This window comes from Bidens hawaiensis, unplaced genomic scaffold (genome assembly GCF_021521415.1).
Source record: "Bidens hawaiensis isolate Kalapana, Puna unplaced genomic scaffold, B.hawaiensis_p1.1 tig00016035_1, whole genome shotgun sequence".
NCBI classification, from domain to species: Eukaryota; Viridiplantae; Streptophyta; class Magnoliopsida; order Asterales; family Asteraceae; genus Bidens; species Bidens hawaiensis.
The window spans coordinates 115,466-137,995 of record NW_027492451.1 but is presented as its reverse complement, the minus strand read 5'-3'; the positions used below and the strand labels follow the sequence as shown (position 1 = coordinate 137,995).

Sequence of the window (22,530 nt, the reverse complement as noted above, 5' to 3'; positions counted from 1 at the left end):
AAGAACCTTTCTTTACCCCATCCAAAAGTTGGATGATGTTATCCAATAGCACTTAAATGAGGAGGTGTCTTGCATTTGAACTTGGAAGGTTTAGCAATGAGGATTATTGTAATTCAATCTAACATTGCAAACACATGATTAAGTGGAGGACAAAACGGTCCTAGTGCATAATGGAGATGTGTTTTCCTTAATGATAAGTGTATCTTAAAAAAAAATATTATAACCAGATTCATGTGGCCACTGTGGTTATAGTCTTAGAAAGTTGACAATAGGCAAAATTAACTTATAAGTTAAGAACACATCATGACAACTGATCTCATCTACGCAAGTTATTTGTAGTGACTAGACAAAGTCAAAGATAATGTTGTGGATCCAACAACCTGAGGGTTTAGTATAGATCAAGTTGTGAAATGAGACTAAAGCCCATGAAAAAGAGTATATAAAGGAAAACCTAACTTAGTTGATTGGAGATCCTAAGATCTAAGTTCAATAGGACAACCTAATTATATATCTGAGGGTGGTCACTATGGGGGCATAGCTTATGTATAAGTTGACACATAAGCTAATATATATATATATATATATATATATATATATCCTCCTAAATTATAAAGGGAGTCTAGTTACTTCCTAGTCCATTCCTATAACAACAGTGACATGTCGTGAGACTAAGCATAATATATGGTTAAAGATTTGTGTAAATCATTATAACCTTAATGCTTTTAATGATTTATGGACAATCACCTATGTGAAAGAAAAGTGGGGTCGCTTCGAATGAAATTGTGGGGGTGCGCAATTCCAAGAGCTTTCATAGAACCAGGCTAGTGTTCCAAGACCATAATGGACACGACAATGAAGGGATGTGCTCGGCTAGAGAGATTATTGTGTGAAGCGTATTATCGTCTGCACAAATGGGGGTTTGTTCAAGGACATCGCGTCTACTAACTGCTAGGAGACTAAGTATACTTCACAAAGAAAGGTTCAAAGCTAACACCTACCTATCTTGCAATATTCAACTGTCGAGGTTCCATTGGATATCTTGTGTATGTTTTGATTAATCTCCATTCATGTGGGGGATTGTTGAAAATTTATGTTAAATGAATGGATATTTTATTTAGTGAAATATTAATGAAACTTTTAATATGGTGAATTAAAAATAAAATCTTGGGGTTGAGTTTTATTTATGTCACTTGATGATATTTATTAGAGTTTATGTCTCAAATTAAATGAGACCTTTCACTTATCCATGTTTATTGCATAAATTTGCCTAAAGAAAGAGAAGAGAAGTCTTAGAACAAAAAGGATGATCATCAAAAACAAACCATATATATTTCTTTTTCTATGGAATATTGTAGAGAAGAACTCTCTAAACTTCATCTTCATATTATCAAGTTCTAGCACACTAAAGTATCCGGTGTAGCCTCGGGCGTGTAGCCTTCCCCGGCAGTACATACTACTTCGGCTGTTGTACCCTGGGAGACAGACATGTTATCTCGGCAATTTTGTTAATAAGAAGTAAGGTGTAATGGTTTCAAACTAAATATACAAGAAGCATTTGTCTCGGCAATTAAAGTTCTGCTTTAAGCCTTACTGTAAAACCACGAATATCCAAATATATTTTAATACGCCAATTTTTTTTGCGGTTCTATGTTGGTGAGTTTACAACTCTTAACCTTTTTGGACCAAAGCAGCACAAGATAGCAATGGTGGTGGTTGCCGGAACAGTACCGCAAAAGGGACAACAAGTTCAAGTGTTCCATAAGGACTTTTTTGTATGCGCAAAGCGTCCGAGTACACGCTATTTATACTATATTATACTACGGGTTTGTTGGTGACCATAATGAATGGACATGGTGCGATCAAGGGATGTGGACGCTGCCAGATTATTGACTTTTTGGTATGTGTAAAGCGTCCGAGTACACGCTATTTATACTATGTTATGTGGCCTGACTTGATCACACGAAAAATTTGTTGCCGGATAGTAATAAACACAATAACCCAAAAAAATTGAACCACAGAAAAAGAAAAAAAACATATGGACACACAAATGACTATCCTGCAGAATCTACCCCCCCCCCCCCCCTTTAATCACATACCGATGTAAAAACTAAAAAAGTTAACAAATGCATAATAAAATGTACTAATTCAACAGATGAATATATAACCAATACATGTGTTTAAAACATTTGAGTTATCAATCACAAAGTAACTTGTGACAGGGGTACTGATGCAAGTCTTCCCCTCTCTTTGGGCATTTTTCAACAGCAATATTAACTCATCAATGAAATTTTAAAGAATTAAATGAGTTAAACTAGCAATTTAACTGAAAAAGAAAACCATAAAATAGGATAAGGTAAAATCACCTTTTTTAATCGCTCGCTTTTAATAAATAAATAAAAGGTCACAATATGTAAAAGAAACCTAATGTGTACCTTCATTACATTGCACAATATGTCCCGACTTAAACATTCCCCCCGGGATGCCATTTTATGCTGCACCCAACGCTGTCAAGAAGAGTAAATTGTGTAAATATTGGCTGATTACACAAAATAAACAAATTGCACAAATTGTCCTCATGGTTTAACAACATTGTAAGTTTGGTCTCCAGATTTAAAAATTGCAAACTTAGACCAAACATTTGTGAGAGGGTTGCACGTTTAGTCCACATCGTTCACCCAGTTGGTTTTTAACGGCAAAGTATGTCATGTGCCCTTCAAGTGAGAGTGATTGTGTCTTTTCAAGCTTGAAAGTTGAAACCCTAATAAAATCCTCTTTCAAACACCAAAATTCCTAAAGTTGACTTCATCAACTTTGATTAGTGCATAATCGAAGGTGATGAAGTTGACGTATGAGTTCCGGAGTTTGAAAGAGCATTTTGTTAGGGTTTCAAATTTGAAAAGACACAATTACCCTCACATGAATAGCAAATGACATCACTTTTCCGTTAAAACCTAACCAGGATTTACAGTGGGGACGTAACGTGTAACGCTCTCGTATATGTTTAGACTAAGATACCATGTCAGAAATCCGGAGACCAAACTTGCAATATCGTCAAGCTACAGGGACAATTTGTGCAATTTTTTCAAACAGAATGGAACATATGTGACAACCCCAAAGTCAGCAGCATATAAAGATACCTTGGTTTTTGATTTGTGGGTACTGGTTGACCACTAAGAACACAATCTATTGCCAAGCTCAAGTCCCTACCAACATACAGAATAGTTTATTCTAAGAGAAACATAACTAACTAACTTAGAAGATTATCAGTTATCGTTCTAAAAGACACAACTGACCTCCCCGTGACACTAACATTATTACTTGGTCGAGAATCGTCAAACTGACCGTGATAAACGAGTTCAAAGGGTCGACGCCCATCCTGTAACCCCACCCGCGCTCGGTTATGATAATAGTCAATTATTCAGAGGCTATTGTTAACTATTGTACCTTTTTAAATAGGAAAAACTCAGGTGTGCAAACAGCTCCATAATCTCTTGCAACATTTTGTGACTGCTTTTAAGTTTATATAAAATCATGTACACATCTCAAAAGACACAACATTGTTGGTGCACATTTTGTGGCCGTCGCTTGGCGAATAGTTTAGAATGTTTATGTTGTATGCTGTACACCTAGGTAGTGGTTCACGCTGAAAGTGATCCATTTGAAAGAGCATTTTCAAATGGATACTCATTCGATCGAACCAGTTTCTGATTCGATCGAATGAGTCTGCCATTCGATCGAATAGGACTCATTCGATCGAATGAGTCTGCCATTCGATCGAATAGGACTCATTCGATCGAATGAGTCCTGACCGAATGGCAGCGGGTATAAATACCAGCTTTCAGTCGTGAACAGGTAAGGTTTTTCGAGGTTTTTGCGTGCCCGGAGCCCAGGTGCTGTCCGGATGAGGGGGGAGGCCATGCTCGACCTCCCCCTGCCATAGATCGTGATTTCTCTGTTTAAACAAGCATGTAACCGTTCGCGTTTATCAATAAAGTGTTTGTTTTTATCTTTGATCTGTGGTTGAAACCTTCCGTCCCGAACCTGCTCGGATCGTCACCGGTCCTACAATTGGTATCAGAGCCACGGTTACCGCTAGAAAGGTCTAACAACCGATGTAGCAAGCCGAGCTCTTGATTTTATGCGTTCTGGACGTTAAAATGTTGGTGTGTTCTTCGTGTTCTTCGCGTTTTCTGGGCTGGCGTTGAAGGAGTCGAATCAGTCCATTCGATCGAACGAGTTCCCCATTCGATCGAATAGGCCTATTCGATTGACTGATTCGATCGAATCAGTCTTCCCGCTCAAAAGTGTCAAATTCAAACGCCAGTTTTCCCGCCCATTCGATTGTCTTCATTCGATCGAATCAGATTGTATTCGATCGAACTGGTTTTCCCGCTCAAAGTGTCAAATTCAAATAGCTGATCGAACCAGTTCTTCATCCGATCGAATATGTGCTTCATCCGATCGAATCTGTGGTTCATTCGACCGAACCAGTTCTCATTCGATCGAACATGTTCCAGACCAAAAAAAAAAAAAAAAAAAAAAAAAAAAAAAAAAAAAAAGTCTGGAACGCCTGCTTACACGAAAATTTGCCCAAGCCATTTTTATCAGTCGGGAAGTCTTCTGAAAAAGTTTGGCGAAAATAAAATTTTTTTCGACAAAATTTCCGGGAAATTTTCGGTTAATTGTCGGGTCAGTGATGAAGATTTTTCTGGACATCCTATACATGTTGATCACATTCCAGAAAAAGTTTGGTGACAGTGAAATTTTCACTGATATTTGCCGGCAAAGTCAGAGCGTTTAAATGTTTAACGGTTAAAGCGGCAAATTTGAAGATGAACAAAGCACAATTACCTGAAGGAATTATCGTCTACAAGTTTAATGGATAACCCCTTGTTCATTGAGCTTCTACAGTGGTGATTGTTATAAGAACACAGAAGAACAGAGAAAAGTGATTACTGATGAGGTATGATGTTATTGTGGGGTAGTCAGGAGCATCTGACTATTTATGGGCCAACCAAGTTTAATTTATTGTCCGCATTCTGAAGATTCTGCTTTGTGGAGAGAATCTGAGTTTGAGTTATTGTGGGGTAGTCAGGAGCATCTGACTATTTATGGGCCAATCATGTTAAATATTTATTTTCCGCATGTGAGAATTCCGCTTTGTGGAGGGAATTCTGTTGAAAATTGGTGATTCGCAATCACGAAGTTAATGATGTGTCTTTGTCTCCGATGATGAATCTGCATACAAACTAATCTGTTTAGGGGGAGTAGCTGTGGATTGGAAGCCTCTGTCATTTGTCCAATACATGTTGGTGAAGTAACCGTGTGGGTGAAGATTCGCCGATAGTAAGTCGCGCAGCGGAAGCGTGCATGTATTGTCATGTCTATATATTGGGATACACGTCAACGTCTGAGGGGGAATTTCTACAGTTGGTTGTTTTAAACAGATTATTTAGTCTGAAGATGTCAGCAATGGAGAACACTTTGCATCATTAACCGAGAGTTCAGTCTAAGGGGGAATCTTGCTGCAATGATGGTATTCTTCAACGTGATTATCAAGATAAAGCAGAAGATTTGACTGAAGATTGCAAGAGGTGTCTACAGCAATTCGCAAGCAACGTCCAAGGGGGAATTTGTTGGTGCACATTTTGTGGCCGTCGCTTGGCGAATAGTTTAGAATGTTTATGTTGTATGCTGTACACCTAGGTAGTGGTTCACGCTGAAAGTGATCCATTTGAAAGAGCATTTTCAAATGGATACTCATTCGATCGAACCAGTTTCTGATTCGATCGAATGAGTCTGCCATTCGATCGAATAGGACTCATTCGATCGAATGAGTCTGCCATTCGATCGAATAGGACTCATTCGATCGAATGAGTCCTGACCGAATGGCAGCGGGTATAAATACCAGCTTTCAGTCGTGAACAGGTAAGGTTTTTCGAGGTTTTTGCGTGCCCGGAGCCCAGGTGCTGTCCGGATGAGGGGGGAGGCCATGCTCGACCTCCCCCTGCCATAGATCGTGATTTCTCTGTTTAAACAAGCATGTAACCGTTCGCGTTTATCAATAAAGTGTTTGTTTTTATCTTTGATCTGTGGTTGAAACCTTCCGTCCCGAACCTGCTCGGATCGTCACCGGTCCTACAAACATACATGAAACTATAATAGAAGTGAAGAGGTATGTACCCGCCTTAACATCGAGCGGGGCGGGTCAACCCGCAAGATATAGACAAGAGGCTTGAAATCAAGATATCATGAAGGCACAAAGCCAAAACCTATGCGCATGGCGCATATCACATATGCTCACGCACCATATATGCTCACGCATATCACATCTGCGCGTGGCGCATCTGCGCATGCTCACGCATATCACATCTGCGCGTGACGCATCTGCGCGTGGCGCATATTACATATGCTGGCGCATGAAACATCTGCGCATGAAACATCTGCGCGTGAGAATAAAGAGAAGACCTCGCGCATCCTCAGGATAGGCGCATATCACACGTGCACATAATCAACCTCGTCCTTATCCAAATCAGGATAAGGACAACCTTGATTGTGCTCGTCAGACAACCTTCCAGAAGGTATCCTTTAAGGAATAAGAATATGCTGATGTTGACAGCTGCCAATGAAAGGTGGACAACTCAGCAAAACCCATGTGCTACCACGTGATTGCACATGGGTCAGGTGAAATACCTGGGTCAGAGAATAATCAATGAAAAAGCACCAGGGGTCCTAAGGACACGTGGCGCAAAGCAACAGGAGGAGGCCAAAAAGGCCCTAATGGGATCTGAGCCCAATCATTGGAAACCCTAACACTATAAATACCACACCACCTCCACAAGGGGAGGTAAGCAAGAAAATACATTCCAATTCCTTACTCACTCTCAGATTATTATTATCCTCTCCTACAATCTCTTATTCTCACACCGGAGGGTTACCCCAAAGAGGACCCCTCTGTCCCTTTCTGAGGGGAAAGTTCACGGTGCTGCTCGTTTTGTAGGTGGAAGAATTCATACTCCGGAGAACCATCGGTGAAATAGCATACTCATACCCGAGGAAAGTTGATCGTCTACCAGTGAGCCGATCCACGTTTCTTCATTGGCGCCATCACATGTTACAACGGCAACAAAATCACCATCTCATCAGTTCTCTCTGAAAAACTTCACCATGGTTTCTGGTGTTCGAAACAGCGATCAAGTTCTGGAGGATATTGAGCTTGAGGATGTTAATGAGGGACAACAGTTTCTGAGGGTGCCGCGTGATTCTGCGCGCACCACTAGTAACCATCCCTTCATCACAACTCCTCATAGCCAGACTGAAACTCCTCCAGACGATCTCACGTTCCAAAATCTGACTGGCGCGAAACAAAAAGGACCAATGGGTCCAGAAGTTGAAACCAATGACCCTAAAGAATGGCTCATAAACGAACAACGACGTTTAATGGACAAATACAATGAGCTGGTCAAACACAAAAAGTTAGCCGACTTAACACAAAGGCTCGTGTTTGATAAGCAAACCATTCAAGGAACAACAAAAAGGGCGCGCGAGCCGGAAGATGGTCACTCTGCTCACACTGAACACGCTGATTTTAGTGATGAAGAAGTGCACAGCATGAGGAAGACGCGAGATACTCATGCAGGAGGCTCACAGCTCCGCGCGCACATGAACATAGCGCCTGGGGCCAAAGCCGATATGGATCTGTACACACCGTACAACCCACCAGCGAGAGGGCAAGTGGACGTAACCACACCATACAGGCCAGCCATCTTGGTGAAGCATTCAAAATTCACTGAGCGCATCGCGAAGGCTCCCATTCAGCACAAAACCAAGATGCTAAGTGGTTTGGGCAAGTACGACGGCACAACTGATCCAGACGATTTCCTACAAGGTTTTTACAACACTGGAAACCTAGAAAGCTGGACGATGCCAACATGGTGTCACATGTTTGCTCGCTGCCTCACGGGCGCAGCGCGTGTCTGGTTCGAAAGCTTGCCGACTGGGCAAATCGATGGGTTCGAAGAGCTATTGGAGAAGTTCCAAGCTCACTTCGTACAGCAGCGCAGACACACGCGCGACCCTGATGACATCATGCACTGCGTGCGCAGGAATGATGAAATGATTGAAGACTACATAACTCGTTTCAATCAGGAATCTCTTGCAATTGGAGGTATCACTGAGCAACTCTTGCGCGTGGCCTTTATACAAGGTGCGCGCAGTGATCAACTCCGCAGAGCTCTCGTGAGCAGAGATGGCATGCCAACCACTTGGGCCAAGCTAATGGAAGCATCGCGAGTCTTCGCGCGAAATGAAAAACAAATTGCCCAAGATAGAGCAAGAGAAAGAGGGCACCAAGCAGAAGCACCGCGCAACAACGAAAGGAGGGGCAAACAAAACTCTGTATGGTCCAGGTTGCAACAAACCAGTTTTTCTCACGCAGAAAAGCAGGCGCAACCAAGCTCACCCCAGCCCCAAAAAGACAGTCGTAATCGCGGAGAGGGTGACAAGAGGGAAGGCGGCAGAGAGCCTAACAGACCTCTACCAAGAATATGGACTCCCCTCACTAAAACGCCTTCACAAGTGTTAAGCACAGAGAATGTCCAGTTTAAAAGCCCCAAGCCACTACACTATAAGGGACCACCAAACAGTGGCAAGTTTTGTGAGTTTCACAAGTCCACAGGGCACAACACCGATGCATGCCACCATTTGAAGGATGCGATTGAAAGAGATGTGAAATCAGGCAAGTTGGCTCACCTGGTGAAAAACCCAAGACCAGAGAATGAACAACCAGATGGAGCCTCAGCCAGCAAAAAGTTCAAAAGAATCTGTGTAGCCGAGGGAGGAAGGCAAGGGCAAAGATCGAGAAAGAGAAGCGCGCAAGTCCAAGGAGATTGGCGCGAGCAACAAGTAATCTTCCCAAGAATCAGGGGAGGCCCTTCTATCAGCAGTCCTCTAGTCATCACTACACACATTGCTCATTATGAAGTGTCAAAAGTCCTGGTGGACACTGGCAGTGAATCAGACATCATGTATGAGCAATGTTTCAGGGAGTTGGATCCAGCAGACCAAGCAAGGCTCGAAATTGTGAATGCACCAATCTCGGGTGTTTCAAATGAAATCATTCACCCCTTAGGTCAGATACAATTTGAACTAACTATGGGGGATGAGAAACACAAGCGAGCTGAAATTGTCAACTTCTTGGTCTTGCCCACCACTTCATGCCACAATATGATCTTGGGTAGAGGAACGATTGCCCAATTCAACGCCATACCGTCGCCAGCGCACGGCGCGTTGGGGTTCCCAACACCAACAGGTGTAACATTTGTATACCGAGATCATTTGTGCGCAGTGACAAGTATTCCGCGGGAAGGGAGAATGAAACTTCCAATGGCAAACAACGCGCCAGAGGAATGGATTCTCAACCCAAAATTCCCAGAGCAAACAATCACAATTGGAGCCACGATATCAGACGACACAAGGTTGAGAATGAAAAGATTGCTCACAACGTATATGTCGGTCTTCGAGTGGCAACATTCCGATATGACTGGGGTTCCGCGAGACCTGGCGCAACATTCTCTCAACACGTTCAAGTCCGTAGAGCCAATTGCTCAAAAGAAGAGAATCATGGGGGATGAGAAGGCAAAGGCCATGAATGAGCAAGTAGAGGATCTACTGCGCGCAAACATCATCCGCCCAATACGATACCAGACATGGGTAGCCAATCCTGTGATGGTAAAGAAGAGCAACGGGTCATGGAGGATGTGCATTGACTTCAAAGACCTCAACAAAGCATGTCCAAAAGATTGTTACCCCCTCCCAAACATTGACGCGAAGGTGGACTCCGTGGCGCCATTTAAGCTCAAATGTTTTCTGGATGCCTATAAGGGCTATCACCAAATTCAAATGGCACCACAAGACGAGGACAAGACCGCCTTCTGAACCGACAAGGGTGTTTTTTGTTACACAAAAATGCCCTTTGGTTTGAAGAATACGGGAGCCACCTACCAAAGACTCATGGACGCGGTTTTCAACGAGAAAATTGGAAGAAACCTAGAAGTCTACGTGGATGATTTGGTGATCAAAAGCAGGGAGGAAAAACAAATGCTCAAAGACATCGAAGAAACCCTTTGGCGCCTAAAGGAAGTAAACATGAAGCTCAACCCGAGCAAATGCACATTTGGCGTAGAAGAAGGGAAATTTCTCGGTGTAATGGTCACCAAGGATGGTTTCAAGGTGAACCCAGAGAAGGTGGAGGCTATCCTTGACATGCCCTCACCATCCACCATGAAAGAAGTTCAAAAGTTGAATGGTAGATTGGTATCAATCAACAGGTTCCTAGCGAACCATGCAAGCAAATCTACCCCATTTCGTTAACACATTGAGAAATTGCCTAAAGAAAAGCCAATTCAAGTGGACGCCTGAGGCCGAGCAAGCTTTCAGTGAGATAAAAGAATGTCTGATAAATCTGCCTGCGCTCACAGCTCCACTTCCTGGCGAAACTCTAACATTGTACCTGTCAGCAGGAGAGCGCGCCATCGGCGCAGTGTTGTTGGTGGATCGCAAGGGAATCCAAACACCAATCTATTATGTGAGTCGGGTGCTGACAGATCCTGAGACGCGCTACTCCATCATGGAAAAGTTAGTTTTGTCACTAACACACGCGTCGCGCAAGCTTCATAGATATTTCAATGGTCATCCTATTGAAGTTCTGACTGGTTACAACATCCAGCAAGTCTTGCGGCGTCCCGCGCTCTCAGGAAGGCTGACAAAATGGGCGCTGGAATTAGGAGAGCACACGATCGCCTATAAGCCCCGTCCAGCAATAAAGGGTCAAGTCTTAGCTGATTTCATCGCAGAAATCCCTGAAGGAAAAATTGAAGAGGCTCAGCGCGAGGTAGACCCTCCGCGAGCCAATAATGAAGAAAATGTTTGGAGATTATTCACTGATGGAGCTTCAAACAATGAAGAGTCTGGCGCAGGCCTCAAGCTGGTGGATCCAGAAAGTCATGAGTATACTTACGCAATCAGGTTGGATTTCAAGAGCACCAACAATGAAGCTGAGTATGAAGCCCTGCTGGCTGGTCTGCGCATCGCGCACAAGTTCGGAGTTAAAAAGCTAGAGGCCCATGTTGATTCATACTTGGTAGCAGCACAGGTCAATGGCCTTTATGATGCCAAGGAGAACACCATGCCTCTGTATCTAGAGCAGGCGAGAAAACTCATCGAGCAATTTGACTTCTTCAGAATCATACATATTCCGCGCAGTGAAAACAAGTCTGCCGACGCGCTGAGTAAGATGGCATCAACCAGCTTCGATCACTTTGGCAAAGATGTCAGGGTGGAAGTAATGAGCAACCCGTCGGTGGGAGCGAAGTCTGTCCTTGTAATTCATACAACACCTTCATCATGGATAACTCCATTAATGGAATTCTTGAAGGAGGGAAAGATACCGGACGATCGCGCACAGGCGAGGAAGATAAGACACAAGTCGCAGAACTACGAACTGCTTGATGGTACGTTATATCGACACTCTTATCTTGGACCGCTCATGAAATGCCTAGATGCTGAGGAAGCGAGCTATGTGATCAGAGAGATACACGAAGGAATCTGTGGAATACATGCTGGCCCGCGCATGGTGGTTGCCAAGGCAATGAGCGCAGGTTACTATTGGCCAGGCATGTACTTGGACGCGTTAAAAGAGATCCAAAAATGCAAAGCGTGTCAGAGCTATGCGCCAAACACCATGCGGCCAAAGAACAACTTGATTCCGGTGACCTCCGCATGGCCTTTCCACAAATGGGCAATCGATATTGTGGGTCCCCTACCGCAAGCGCAAGGGCGAGTAAAATTTTTGGTAGTGGCAGTAGACTATTTCACAAAATGGGTTGAAGCCAAGCCACTAGCAAAAATCACAGCCGAGGCGATGAAGCAATTTATTTGGAGCCACATCATATGCCGTTTTGGCCTGCCCATGGAAATTGTGAGCGACAATGGCAAACAATTCACCGACAGGAAGATATCCAGTTGGCTCAAGGAATTGCGCATCAACCAAATCTTCACTTCAGTATACCACCCTCAGGGGAATGGCCAAGTGGAGCGCGCGAACCAAAGCTTGCTAAATGGGCTGAAGAAAAGGCTGGAGGGAGAATCCCATTCATGGGTCGAGGAGCTACCTAATGTCCTGTGGGCGCACAGGACATTAAGCAAAACCAGCAATGGCGAATCCCCGTTCAGCCTAACCTATGGAACGGAGGCTATGATTCCAGCAGAAATTGGATGCCCATCCCATAGAGTGCTCATGATGAATAAGATTGATAACGAGCGCGAAAGAAGGTTGGATCTCAACTTACTTGAAGGGCGCAGAGAAGCGGCTATCATCAGTGAAGCCAAATACAAGAAAAAACTAGAAAACTATTACAATCAGCGCGTGAAAGAATGCCACTTCAAGAAGAATGATTTTGTCCTTCAAAACAATGAAGCTAGCCGCGCGATACCCCCGGGAAAGATGTCCCCCAATTGGGAGGGACCTTATCAAGTCTCGGAAGAATTGGGAAAAGGCGCATACGCTTTAAAAGATTTGAATGGAAAGAAGATCCCGCGCGCATGGAACGCAGCACAGCTTAGAAAATGTTTCATGTAAAAATTGTCAAGTTTGTAATCAAGGCTTTTTAAGCCATTATGAATAATGATACGCGCTATCTTCTCTTAATGTGTGTTCTATTACCTTTTGCATACATGTTTCACACTTCCCTTTATTAATTTTGAGCAATATGACAACATTGTATTGACATCAAAACAAAAATAAAACGAAGTAAAACATACATGCGCGAGCTTCAAGCTCAAACGCGTTAACGAGTTTTAACTCTAAAACGTCAGGGCCTTAGCCCAATAATATGAGCCTTAGCTCAAGGCCTTAGCCCAATAATACGAGCCTTAGCTCAAATCACTCACAAGATCCATCCTACATGCTGCGCAGCTAGACCATAAAAATACCTAAGCACAACTAAGGCAAAGCACATGCCAAAACATAGTTGTTAAGGTCTCAGGTCGAGGTCGCGCATGGAATTGTAATGGATATCAGAGTAACACATACTGACACGTAAAGGCTAAAAAACTCATAATTCCCTATAATAAATGCGCGATAACGTCGCGCAAAAGAGGAATAATGAAACGCCAAGGCACGTGTCAACATAGTCAGGATATTGCAAAATCACTTAAAATATGACAAGGATTAAGTAAAATAATTTCCTTACAACCTTGTTCTTATTTCAACGTGCAAGCATATCTTATATTCAACAAGCAAACATGCAATATAAAGAGATGAATGGGGAATGCGCAAGATGCGAATAAGGGAAAAACAAAATTTCATTCCAAAACATAGAAGGTTACAAATTTACAAAATGATGAGATACAAACTGCAAATAAAAAAAAAAACATGAAGGGCTTCTCAAGTCTCTATGTCGACGTCAGCCTCTTCATCGCCCTCATCATTACCTCCCTCAGCATCTGGCGCAGCCCGCTCCTCGTCATCTCCAAACTTGCCATAGTCAAGCTGTTCGTCTTGAATGGAGTCGTCTTCTATCACAATAGTGTCAGGAGCGGGTCCTTTGGCCACGCCAGAGCCGCTAGCAGAGGCAGCATTGCCCGCGCCATCATCGCCGCCACCAGCCCCTTCACACTCGTCAAGTAATTTCTTTAGAGCGCCGAGATCGGGCTGATCAGCAAGCAAGGCTATCTGCAAAGCATAAGGAAAAGTGTGAGTACAAAAAGACTAGGAAAATAAGTCAAGGTAAACTCATTAAGGTTAAAATACCTGCTCAAGGATGGGAATGGGAGTATTCAAATACTTCTCCCCCACCTTGGCCATGTCCGCGCAGACAACGTCGAGCTGATAAGGGTAGTCGGATGGGTTCTTCTTCAGCATGTTATATTCACAGCCATCCTTAAACCCTTCAGCTCGACCAACCAAGCGCGAGGCAGCGTTGCAATCCATCACAAGGGTCTGAAACTCGTCTGAGTATTTCATCGCATAAGCGCAACGAGTCATACCCTGTGAGACTAGCCATTGGCGATCCTGCGCGAGGGAAGAAACAGACGTCTCAAGAGCAGGAATCTGAGAGTTTAACAACTCAACAGTTTCCTTGGTCTGTTTCAGCTCCTCTCTGTCGGACGCTGCTGCCGCCAAGGCCTCTTTCCTTTCCGCTCGCGCAGCATCGAGCGCTTCTTGGCTAGACGCTGCCGTCGCCAGGGCTTCATCCTTCTCTGCCCGCGCGGCCTCAAGCTCCTTCTTCAGGCGCGCAACCTCACTCTCTAATGAAGATTTGTCAGTGATAGACTGCACAAGCGCTTGGTCACGCGCCTCTGCATCCAGCTCCAAGTCGCGCACATCGCCGCGCATACTTGGCCGCGTCCGCCTCTGCTGCCTGCAGCTTCTCCCGCGCAGCCTGCAGCTCATGCCCGCGCTTCACGAAGGCAGCGTTGGCACTTGCTCGGTTCTCGCTGAGTTCTACTTGGAGTTTCTCAGCTCTCTCTCGAGCGTCAGAAAGATTCCAAGCAGATACCTTAGCCTCTTGCTTGGCCTCCGCAAGAGCATCACGCACCTTTACATAATCATAGCGAAGCTCTTGGGAGGCAGCAAAGAACGCTGACCCAGCGAAAAGATGGTCGTTGAGCAAGTCCACGCGGGCGCGCTCCTCCTGAAACCTCCTTTCAGCTGGAGGCACGGAGTGAGCCCAGAAGTCTTCACACACCCCCATGGACTGAAATGAGCTATCCTCAGTAATATTCCATCTCGGGCGGTATATGTGATCGGCTTCCTGCAAACACAAAGAAACGTTCTAGTCATCTAAACACTAATATGGAAGTCCGCGCAGCGGAGCAAAACGAACTTATACCTGCGGGGAGCAAGCAGAAAAGTCAGCGCCAGCCCCATGAGAAGACTGCGCCACGAAATCTCGTGGCGCTACAGGGCTTGCGCGGCCGCCATCGGAGTCTTCAAAATGGGCCTCCTCATCTTCCTCTGTAACAGGCCTTTTCTCCTGCGACCTGGAAAAATCAAAACCAGTCTCGCGAGGAGGGCTGCGCGCAGGAGGAGGTGAGGGAGGTCTCGACGCCGCGAGATCAGCGCGTAAAACAGCCTCCTGCTCCTTAGTAATCCCAATGAGGGGAGATTCAGTGCTTGCAGGAGCAGGAGCAGAACCAACGGCGCTGGCGCCGGCGCCAGCAGTGCCGCCAGCAGCTTGTGTGCCAGCTATAATGCCTATGAAAAAACCAACAAAGAGAAATGATTCAAGACTTGATCTAAAAAGAAAAAATTCAGAAAATAAAAGCGCAATATATAACTTGGCGCACCGCCGTTCGCGAGTTAAACATCGCCATGAAGTCCATTTTCCCCCTTTTTGAGGGCAAAACAGGGGACTTCAAAGCAACCTTCGGCGCAGCCTCGGTACCTTGTTGCGCCTGAGGTTGATCCACCAAGGTCGCCGGCTCTACAAACATTTGAGTGAGCAAAGATTCATTAATAACTCTATCGGAATCACACTCATAAAACCATAAAGTATAAACAAAGTATACCTGTTGAAGAGGAAACAGCAGGCGCAGCGCCGCTTCCCTTTTCCGCCGCGCGAAGAGAGGAGGTGGCGGCACCATACCTCGTGTGGACAGGAGGACTGCCCACACCTTGAGGCAAAGATGACAAGGAAACCTTGGAGGTAAACCCCTTGGTTTTCTTAAGTCCCTTCGCCAGAGTAGGAGGATCCTGAGCATCAGGGGCATCATTTTTCTTCTGTTTTTTACTGGCCCCTGCGCCAGTTTTCCCTTTAGCTTTACGCTTGAGTTGTGGCACCTCAGCTTCCTCCTCCACCTCTTCTTCCGCGAGCTCCAGCTCATAGTTCTCGAGCGCATCTACAATACGTGCAACAGAAATGTTAACCAAATTTGGTATTCTAAAGGCATAAGCATAAGTACAAAGGCCTACCAGGCGCATCACTGTCAAAGCAAAATCCCAAATCAACAGGGATGAACATATCAGCGAAGCGATCGGGGAAGCCAACTTCCCCAGCGCCCAGCGCGACAGAGCCACCCTCCATATGCTCATCATAGGCGGCGTGGACATACTCCTTGCTTACTGCATAAAACAAGACAAATGATATCAGCAAAACGAATTATATTCGCGCAGAAATAATGCAATGAGCTAATAACTCACATAATCCATCAACTTGGATAACAGGCTCAGTCGCGCTGTCGGCCCACCTCCTGCTCATGCCAACCCCCACCAGCGCCTCCTCGCAAATATTCTTAGCGGGGGATGGTTCAGCAGTCAACTTATTAACCCATGCGCCAGTTGGGTTCTTAAGAACATTCACATCCGCGGGCGCAGAAGTGATTGCGCGCATGGTCATGCGGATGGGAATCACACCAGCCTTAATATAGAAAAATTTCTCAGACCAGTCATGAAGGCTCTTGAAGGAAACAGTGTAGCACTTGACCTTCTGACTGCGAGGAACGAATGAGAACCAAGAATCTTGGATTTTTGGCTTATAAAAAAATTGAAAGCGCCGAGGGGTTGGCTCCTCGCGCTGAGCTTTGCACATGAACTCAAAATGAGTCATGCGCACAAGTCCAAAAGGATGGACTTGGGATATGTGAATCCCATGAAATTTAAGCAGCGCACCCATAAACCTTGTCATCGGGAGACGAAGGTTGCAGTGAGTGAAAAAATGGCAGTATAAGGAGATATAGCCGGTGGGCGGATCTGCCGCCGTTTGCCCGGCCGCCGGGAGCATACAGCCGTACTCAGGGAGAAAACCCTGAGAGGCGATGAGACTGTCGAAATCAGACTGTCTCAACTTGCAGGGAATCTCATCCCACCTCTTCACTGTCTTGCCCTTCCCCACCTCCTCCGACGAGGCCTCAGCAGCCCGTTTTCCCTTGCAGGTCTTCTTCAAAGTGGACATGACTAATGATTTTACACGGCGTCTGCTGGGGGAGATTGTGGCGTCTGGGTTATCAGACATACAACTGTGAATCAAACAGAGGTTACTTCAAGAACGGAAATCTGGAAGCAAAAGACAAGCTCTTAATCGGAATAAAAATGGAAGGAAAGAAAAAGCTCTGAAATAACAATGAAGATGAAGAATAACAACTCAAAAGGCTTGCTTTTATAGGCCCAGGAGAGAGAGAAACAGGTACTGATCAGAGTTCACGCGCCCCCACTCGCAGGTGCAGGCCAACGCGAGCGCGACACGTGTTCCTGACACTGTGTGAGGGGACATAAAAGGGAACAAAACAGGTACTTATCAGAGTTCACGCGCCCCCACTCGCAGGTGCAGGCCAACGCGAGCGCGACACGTGTTCCTGACACTGTGTGAGGGGACATGAAAGGCAACTGTAGCACCTCGAGCACACGAAAAGTCTGACACATGTCTCCATCTCTGACGCATGTCAGCACCAACCAACCACGTACATGGACGATTCATTTTAACCAAAAGGATAGAATTTCGCGCAACGATGAGAAATAAAAAAGGAAAAGACAAACCCTATTAAAAGAGAACTATTAAGTCTAATATCTATCTTACCTCGCTCGCGCGAGACAAGACACACATTAGACTGGGGGGCTTGAAGAGGTATGTACCCGCCTTAACATCGAGCGGGGCGGGTCAACCCACAAGATATAGACAAGAGGCTTGAAATCAAGATATCATGAAGGCACAAAGCCAAAACCTATGCGCATGGCGCATATCACATATGCTCACGCACCATATATGCTCACGCATATCACATCTGCGCGTGGCGCATCTGCGCGTGGCGCATATCACATGCTCACGCATATCACATCTGCGCGTGACGCATCTGCGCGTGGCGCATATTACATATGCTGGCGCATATCACATCTGCGCATGAAACATCTGCGCGTGAGAATAAAGAGAAGACCTCGCGCATCCTCAGGATAGGCGCATATCACACGTGCACATAATCAACCTCGTCCTTATCCAAATAAGGATAAGGACAACCTTGATTGTGCTCGTCAGACAACCTTCCAGAAGGTATCCTTTAAGGAATAAAAATATGCTGATGTTGACAGCTGCCAATGAAAGGTGGAGAACTCAGCAAAACCCATGTGCTACCACGTGATTGCACATGGGTCAGGTGAAATACCTGGGTCAGAGAATAATCAATGAAAAAGCACCAGGTGTCCTAAGGACACGTGGCGCAAAGCAACAGGAGGAGGCCAAAAAGGCCCTAATGGGATCTGAGCCCAATCATTGGAAACCCTAACACTATAAATACCACACCACCTCCAAAAGGGGAGGTAAGCAAGAAAATACATTCCAATTCCTTACTCACTCTCAGATTATTATTATCCTCTCCTACAATCTCTTATTCTCACACCGGAGGGTTACCCCAAAGAGGACCCCTCTGTCCCTTTCTGAGGGGTAAGTTCACGGTGCTGCTCGTTTTGTAGGTGGAAGAATTCATACTCCGGAGAACCATCGGTGAAATAGCATACTCATACCCGAGGAAAGTTGATCGTCTACCAGTGAGCCGATCCACGTTTCTTCAAGAAGGAATAATCGGCATACATGATCATATAGGTATGGGAATGGATAATTAAAAATTCTTGCATCTTCCGCCATGAAAACCGGTCCATCCTGCCATAGAAATGATTGTTTACATATAGGAATCAAACTGATGCTTCCAAAAAAGCAAATTGAACTGAACCTGTGGGTGAGTAACTACGGAATTTGATGATATTGCAACAACTCCTAGTCCTTTCTGTTTCAAAGATCAAAGAGTCAACGTTGTAGATGCAAGGTCACGGTTAAAAAGAAAAGGCCCGATAACGTATAGTTACCAACCTACCTTCAAGTAGAAGTTTGTAAGCTTCACAATGTCCTTTTTCAAGTGCTTAACAAATGGACAGTGATTGCAAATGAACATAACCTGCCAAAGATATAATAACCTATGTTCAACCGTTCAGGTACATGTGTAAACGAACCAAGCAGAGTCGAGCCAAGCTCAAGCTCGACTCGTTGCATGGCTAGTAACTCGTTGTTTCAAGCTCAAGTCCGACTCATTTATTACTTACTATTAATTAATTTATATGCGCTTTAATTGCTTTCATATAATTTAATTATCTTTTAATAAATTACATAATATATAATATGTAGTTATTTTTATCATAATTTTATATGTAATAAATATTATTATATAAATAGATATTTATCACATTAAATAAAGAATATATAAATAATAGGCTTGCGATGAGGCTTGCCATCTCGATAAGTAAAGCTCAGGCTCGGGCTCGTTTATTAATCATGCTTATTTTAATGCTCGAGCTTGTTTAAGCTTGGCTCAACTTGAGATTTGATAGAGCCGATCACAAGTAACTCATGAGGGCTCCTCTACACCTCTAGGTTTAGGTTTCGGTTTCCTGGGTAACCGAACTATATTCAAAGTGGGCAAAACCATATTCGAATTTGGTTTTGGTACACACCGGAAACCCCGATTATAACAAAAAAAAAACACCCAAATCAAAATCTTATTCGGGTTCCTCAGTTTCGGTTACAATTAAAATGGGATTGGATTTGGGCAAAATGAGATTGGGTAAAACTCAGTGTTAACCAAATTTAGTTTCCTTGAATCTTTTTTTTCAGAACGACCAACTAACTAACTAACGCTGGGTACTCCGTACGTGGCCCCCAATGGCTAAAGGTAGCCCGAGCCGGCCACGAGTCTGGACGGACGGAACCCCTAGCGATCCACCTATTGAGGGATTCCCCGGATAAAACCAGACCCCCACGCCTGCCAAAGAAACGCCTTTGGACTCGATTCTTGCGGCAACAACTACAAGTTGTTTTCTTGATGGGGGGCGATTACTTTTTGGGAACCCAGTAGATAAAAGTACAGTTGGCCGCAGCAAAGTAGTTGCTAAGGACGCCATTGCTGCTAAACACTTGGCTCCCGCTTATCCGGAAGGAATTCTGGTGCAAGTACAAGGGTATACTCGTCCTTTTGACTTAATACAATCATTTAATTTACTTTATGGGAACATGACAGGTATTGGTGGTTGAAAATGGACATTTTGGGTTGGCGGGTGGGTTGAAAAATTATATTAAACAATTTTAACTATGTGCTTAATTTGGTAAATAATAGTGTCAATTAATAAGTTTATTTATAGACTGGGGGAGAATATGGGGTTGTTAGGCATTTTAATTTATGTGTAAAACTCATTAAAACTACGTCGTTTAAATATATATGGAAACGATATTCTAAGAACCATTTGAGCTGTTAGAACTTTGAGAACTAAATTCTAGCCACACGTTACATTTTAATATGAATATTTTAAAGTAGTAATTAAACCACAATTAAATATATAAGGAAAGAGAGAAACAACATTATTAAATTAGGAAATGGTATTTAGGTAAAATATCATCACCACTAATTATATCAAAATTATCATGTTCTTTTCAAATTTCAAATGAGAAAAATAAAACGAGGTTAATCTTTATAAACAAAAATCAGTTTTACATATTCTTATAGGAAAATTGATTTAAAAAAAAAACATTTTTAACAATTATAATGTGTAGGCATACTGATTTTTTATGTCCCATACTGATTTTAACAGGGGCGAATTTAGTGTTAAGTCAGGAGAGCGTAGGCATCCCCAAATTCCTATTTACTTTAATAAACTTATAATATATTAGGTTTAAATACCCTAAGTGCCCCCATTCATGTTTTTCTAGTGCCCCAACCCCAAATTTCTTAGCCCAACTTGTCAAACGCAAGTTTAATTTCGCTTTTCACAAAATAACAATCAAGCCCAGATTATTTAATTGTCTAACCACTTTATTAATTAGTTATTAATATAGTGATAAATTCTTTAGCTTAATTGGGCCATTATGAAAATAGACCAAATATGAGATATTCAGAAAATCATTTCTTTTTTATAGTTCTATATTATTTAACTTTGTTATTTTTTTTATTGATATAGTAAGAGCTTTAAGCTATGTTAACTATGGAAATGCGTTCGTCAATTGTAATATATATTTCGTAATGTTTTGATGACATTTTTTGCTTACATTTCTATAAGTGGTTTATTTAATGCAAAGTTTTGACCCGACCCATTTTGGTTTGAATCATTTTAGTTTGACCCATTTTGACTTGACCCGTTCTAGGTTAACCATTGTTAACAGCCACTGACTAAAATTTATGAATCCGCCACTAAAATTTATAAATCCACCACTAGTTACACTATTTCATGCATGCATACTAGTTCTTTCTCAATCACCCATGTTCCCATGTTCATGACATAATGTAGCTGCACGTTTTATTTTAGTTATTCTAATACGGTTAAGTTTATTTGTATTTAAGCATTGTTCTATTAATGATAAAGAGGAAAAAATTGTTACAAAACCTGTCATGTTTTTATTTTTATTTTTTGGAATTTAATCCTTTCAACAGATTAACTATCTTGGAATTTAACCTACTCAAAAGTATCATATTTCGAACTTGAAACCATGAAACCATAAAGATTCCAAATTTAATTTTTTTTTCTTTTCTTTTTTTTTCGAACGACAACTTTCATTAAACAAGCCAAACTAGCAAGAAGCTAAGACTGACAATAAAACACAACAAAAGGAAACACTTAGAAAGAAAAATTACACCACTCTCTCCAAGATAAATTTTTGAACGACGATCTGTTCTTTATCCAAAGAAACGCCAAATTGAATCATCACTAATGCGCCGATGGACCAGAAAGCCTTTATTTATCTTAAAGAAAAGGACAAAAGTAGTGAGAGCCTTGCACATCTTATCTTAATGTCGTCTCCTACGAGTTAAGACAATGAAGATTTCAGTGGTCAGATCAAACAAAGTGGTTGTTCTATGCAACGGTGGATATTTGAGTGATTGCAAAATCCAACGGTGGATTTGAGTTGCTGTATCCAACGGCCATGACATAAGTTGTTGAATCCAATGGTGATGGTTGTATAACGTTGCTTGTTCATTAATATCAATAATTCAAGAAACAAATAAAAGATAAAATTATATTCTACATTTCTTTCTACGTGTTATTTTCTTCTACACATTACCGTATACATTTTGTTTTAAAACCGAGTTTTATTTAAAAAAGAGTATCTATTTTTAATATTGTAAGTTATACCAGTCTCGATATTATACAGACACCGTGACAAAATCAAACACATTCCCTCTTCTTCTTTTTTAATTTTTTGTTATGTTTTTTTAGAAGACAAGATATTTTTATTTTTACATGAAATAGAGGAAACAAAACAAGCTTATTACACAGTTTCCCTAAATCCTCCTAGAAGCATGATAACCGATTGAAAAGCCATGAATCCCACACTAAAGAATTCCAATTGGATCTATTTTAAATCCAATTAAAAGCAAACATCATAAATCAAACATATTCCGACAAACAAAATCGGTACCACAATTCCATATCAATTGAATCAGTACCGGTATTCATTTTTAGTGGTTTTCACAGTTACGTTTAATTTTTCTTTTCTAGACGTT

At 42.9% G+C, this 22,530-nt stretch overlaps 1 protein-coding gene across 1 annotated transcript; it reads right to left on the bottom strand.

Annotated features, from left to right (window-relative positions):
• Window positions 1-2,443: 2,443 nt before the first annotated feature.
• On the bottom strand, window positions 2,444-19,939 carry LOC143550371 (uncharacterized). The gene is made up of 8 exons (XM_077041030.1): window positions 19,691-19,939; window positions 18,859-18,939; window positions 18,718-18,771; window positions 18,579-18,647; window positions 3,445-3,507; window positions 3,294-3,376; window positions 3,138-3,203; window positions 2,444-2,504 (listed from the first exon to the last, which is right to left on the bottom strand). The coding sequence occupies exons 1-8, from the start codon at window positions 19,937-19,939 to the stop codon at window positions 2,462-2,464; spliced, it is 708 nt and encodes a 235-aa protein (XP_076897145.1). The 3' UTR covers window positions 2,444-2,461.
• Window positions 19,940-22,530: the final 2,591 nt, after the last annotated feature.

Excerpts from the sequence above, each read along its gene's own strand:
- LOC143550371 (XM_077041030.1), bottom strand. The coding sequence starts at position 19,939 with ATGGCGTCCTTAGCAACTACTTTGCTGCGGCCAACTGTACTTTTATCT. Across the intron at positions 18,648-18,717 it reads CCGTAGTTACTCACCCACAG|GATGGACCGGTTTTCATGGC; the intron begins GTTCAGTTCAAT and ends TTTCTATGGCAG. Across the intron at positions 3,204-3,293 it reads AATGTTAGTGTCACGGGGAG|GGACTTGAGCTTGGCAATAG; the intron begins GTCAGTTGTGTC and ends GTATGTTGGTAG.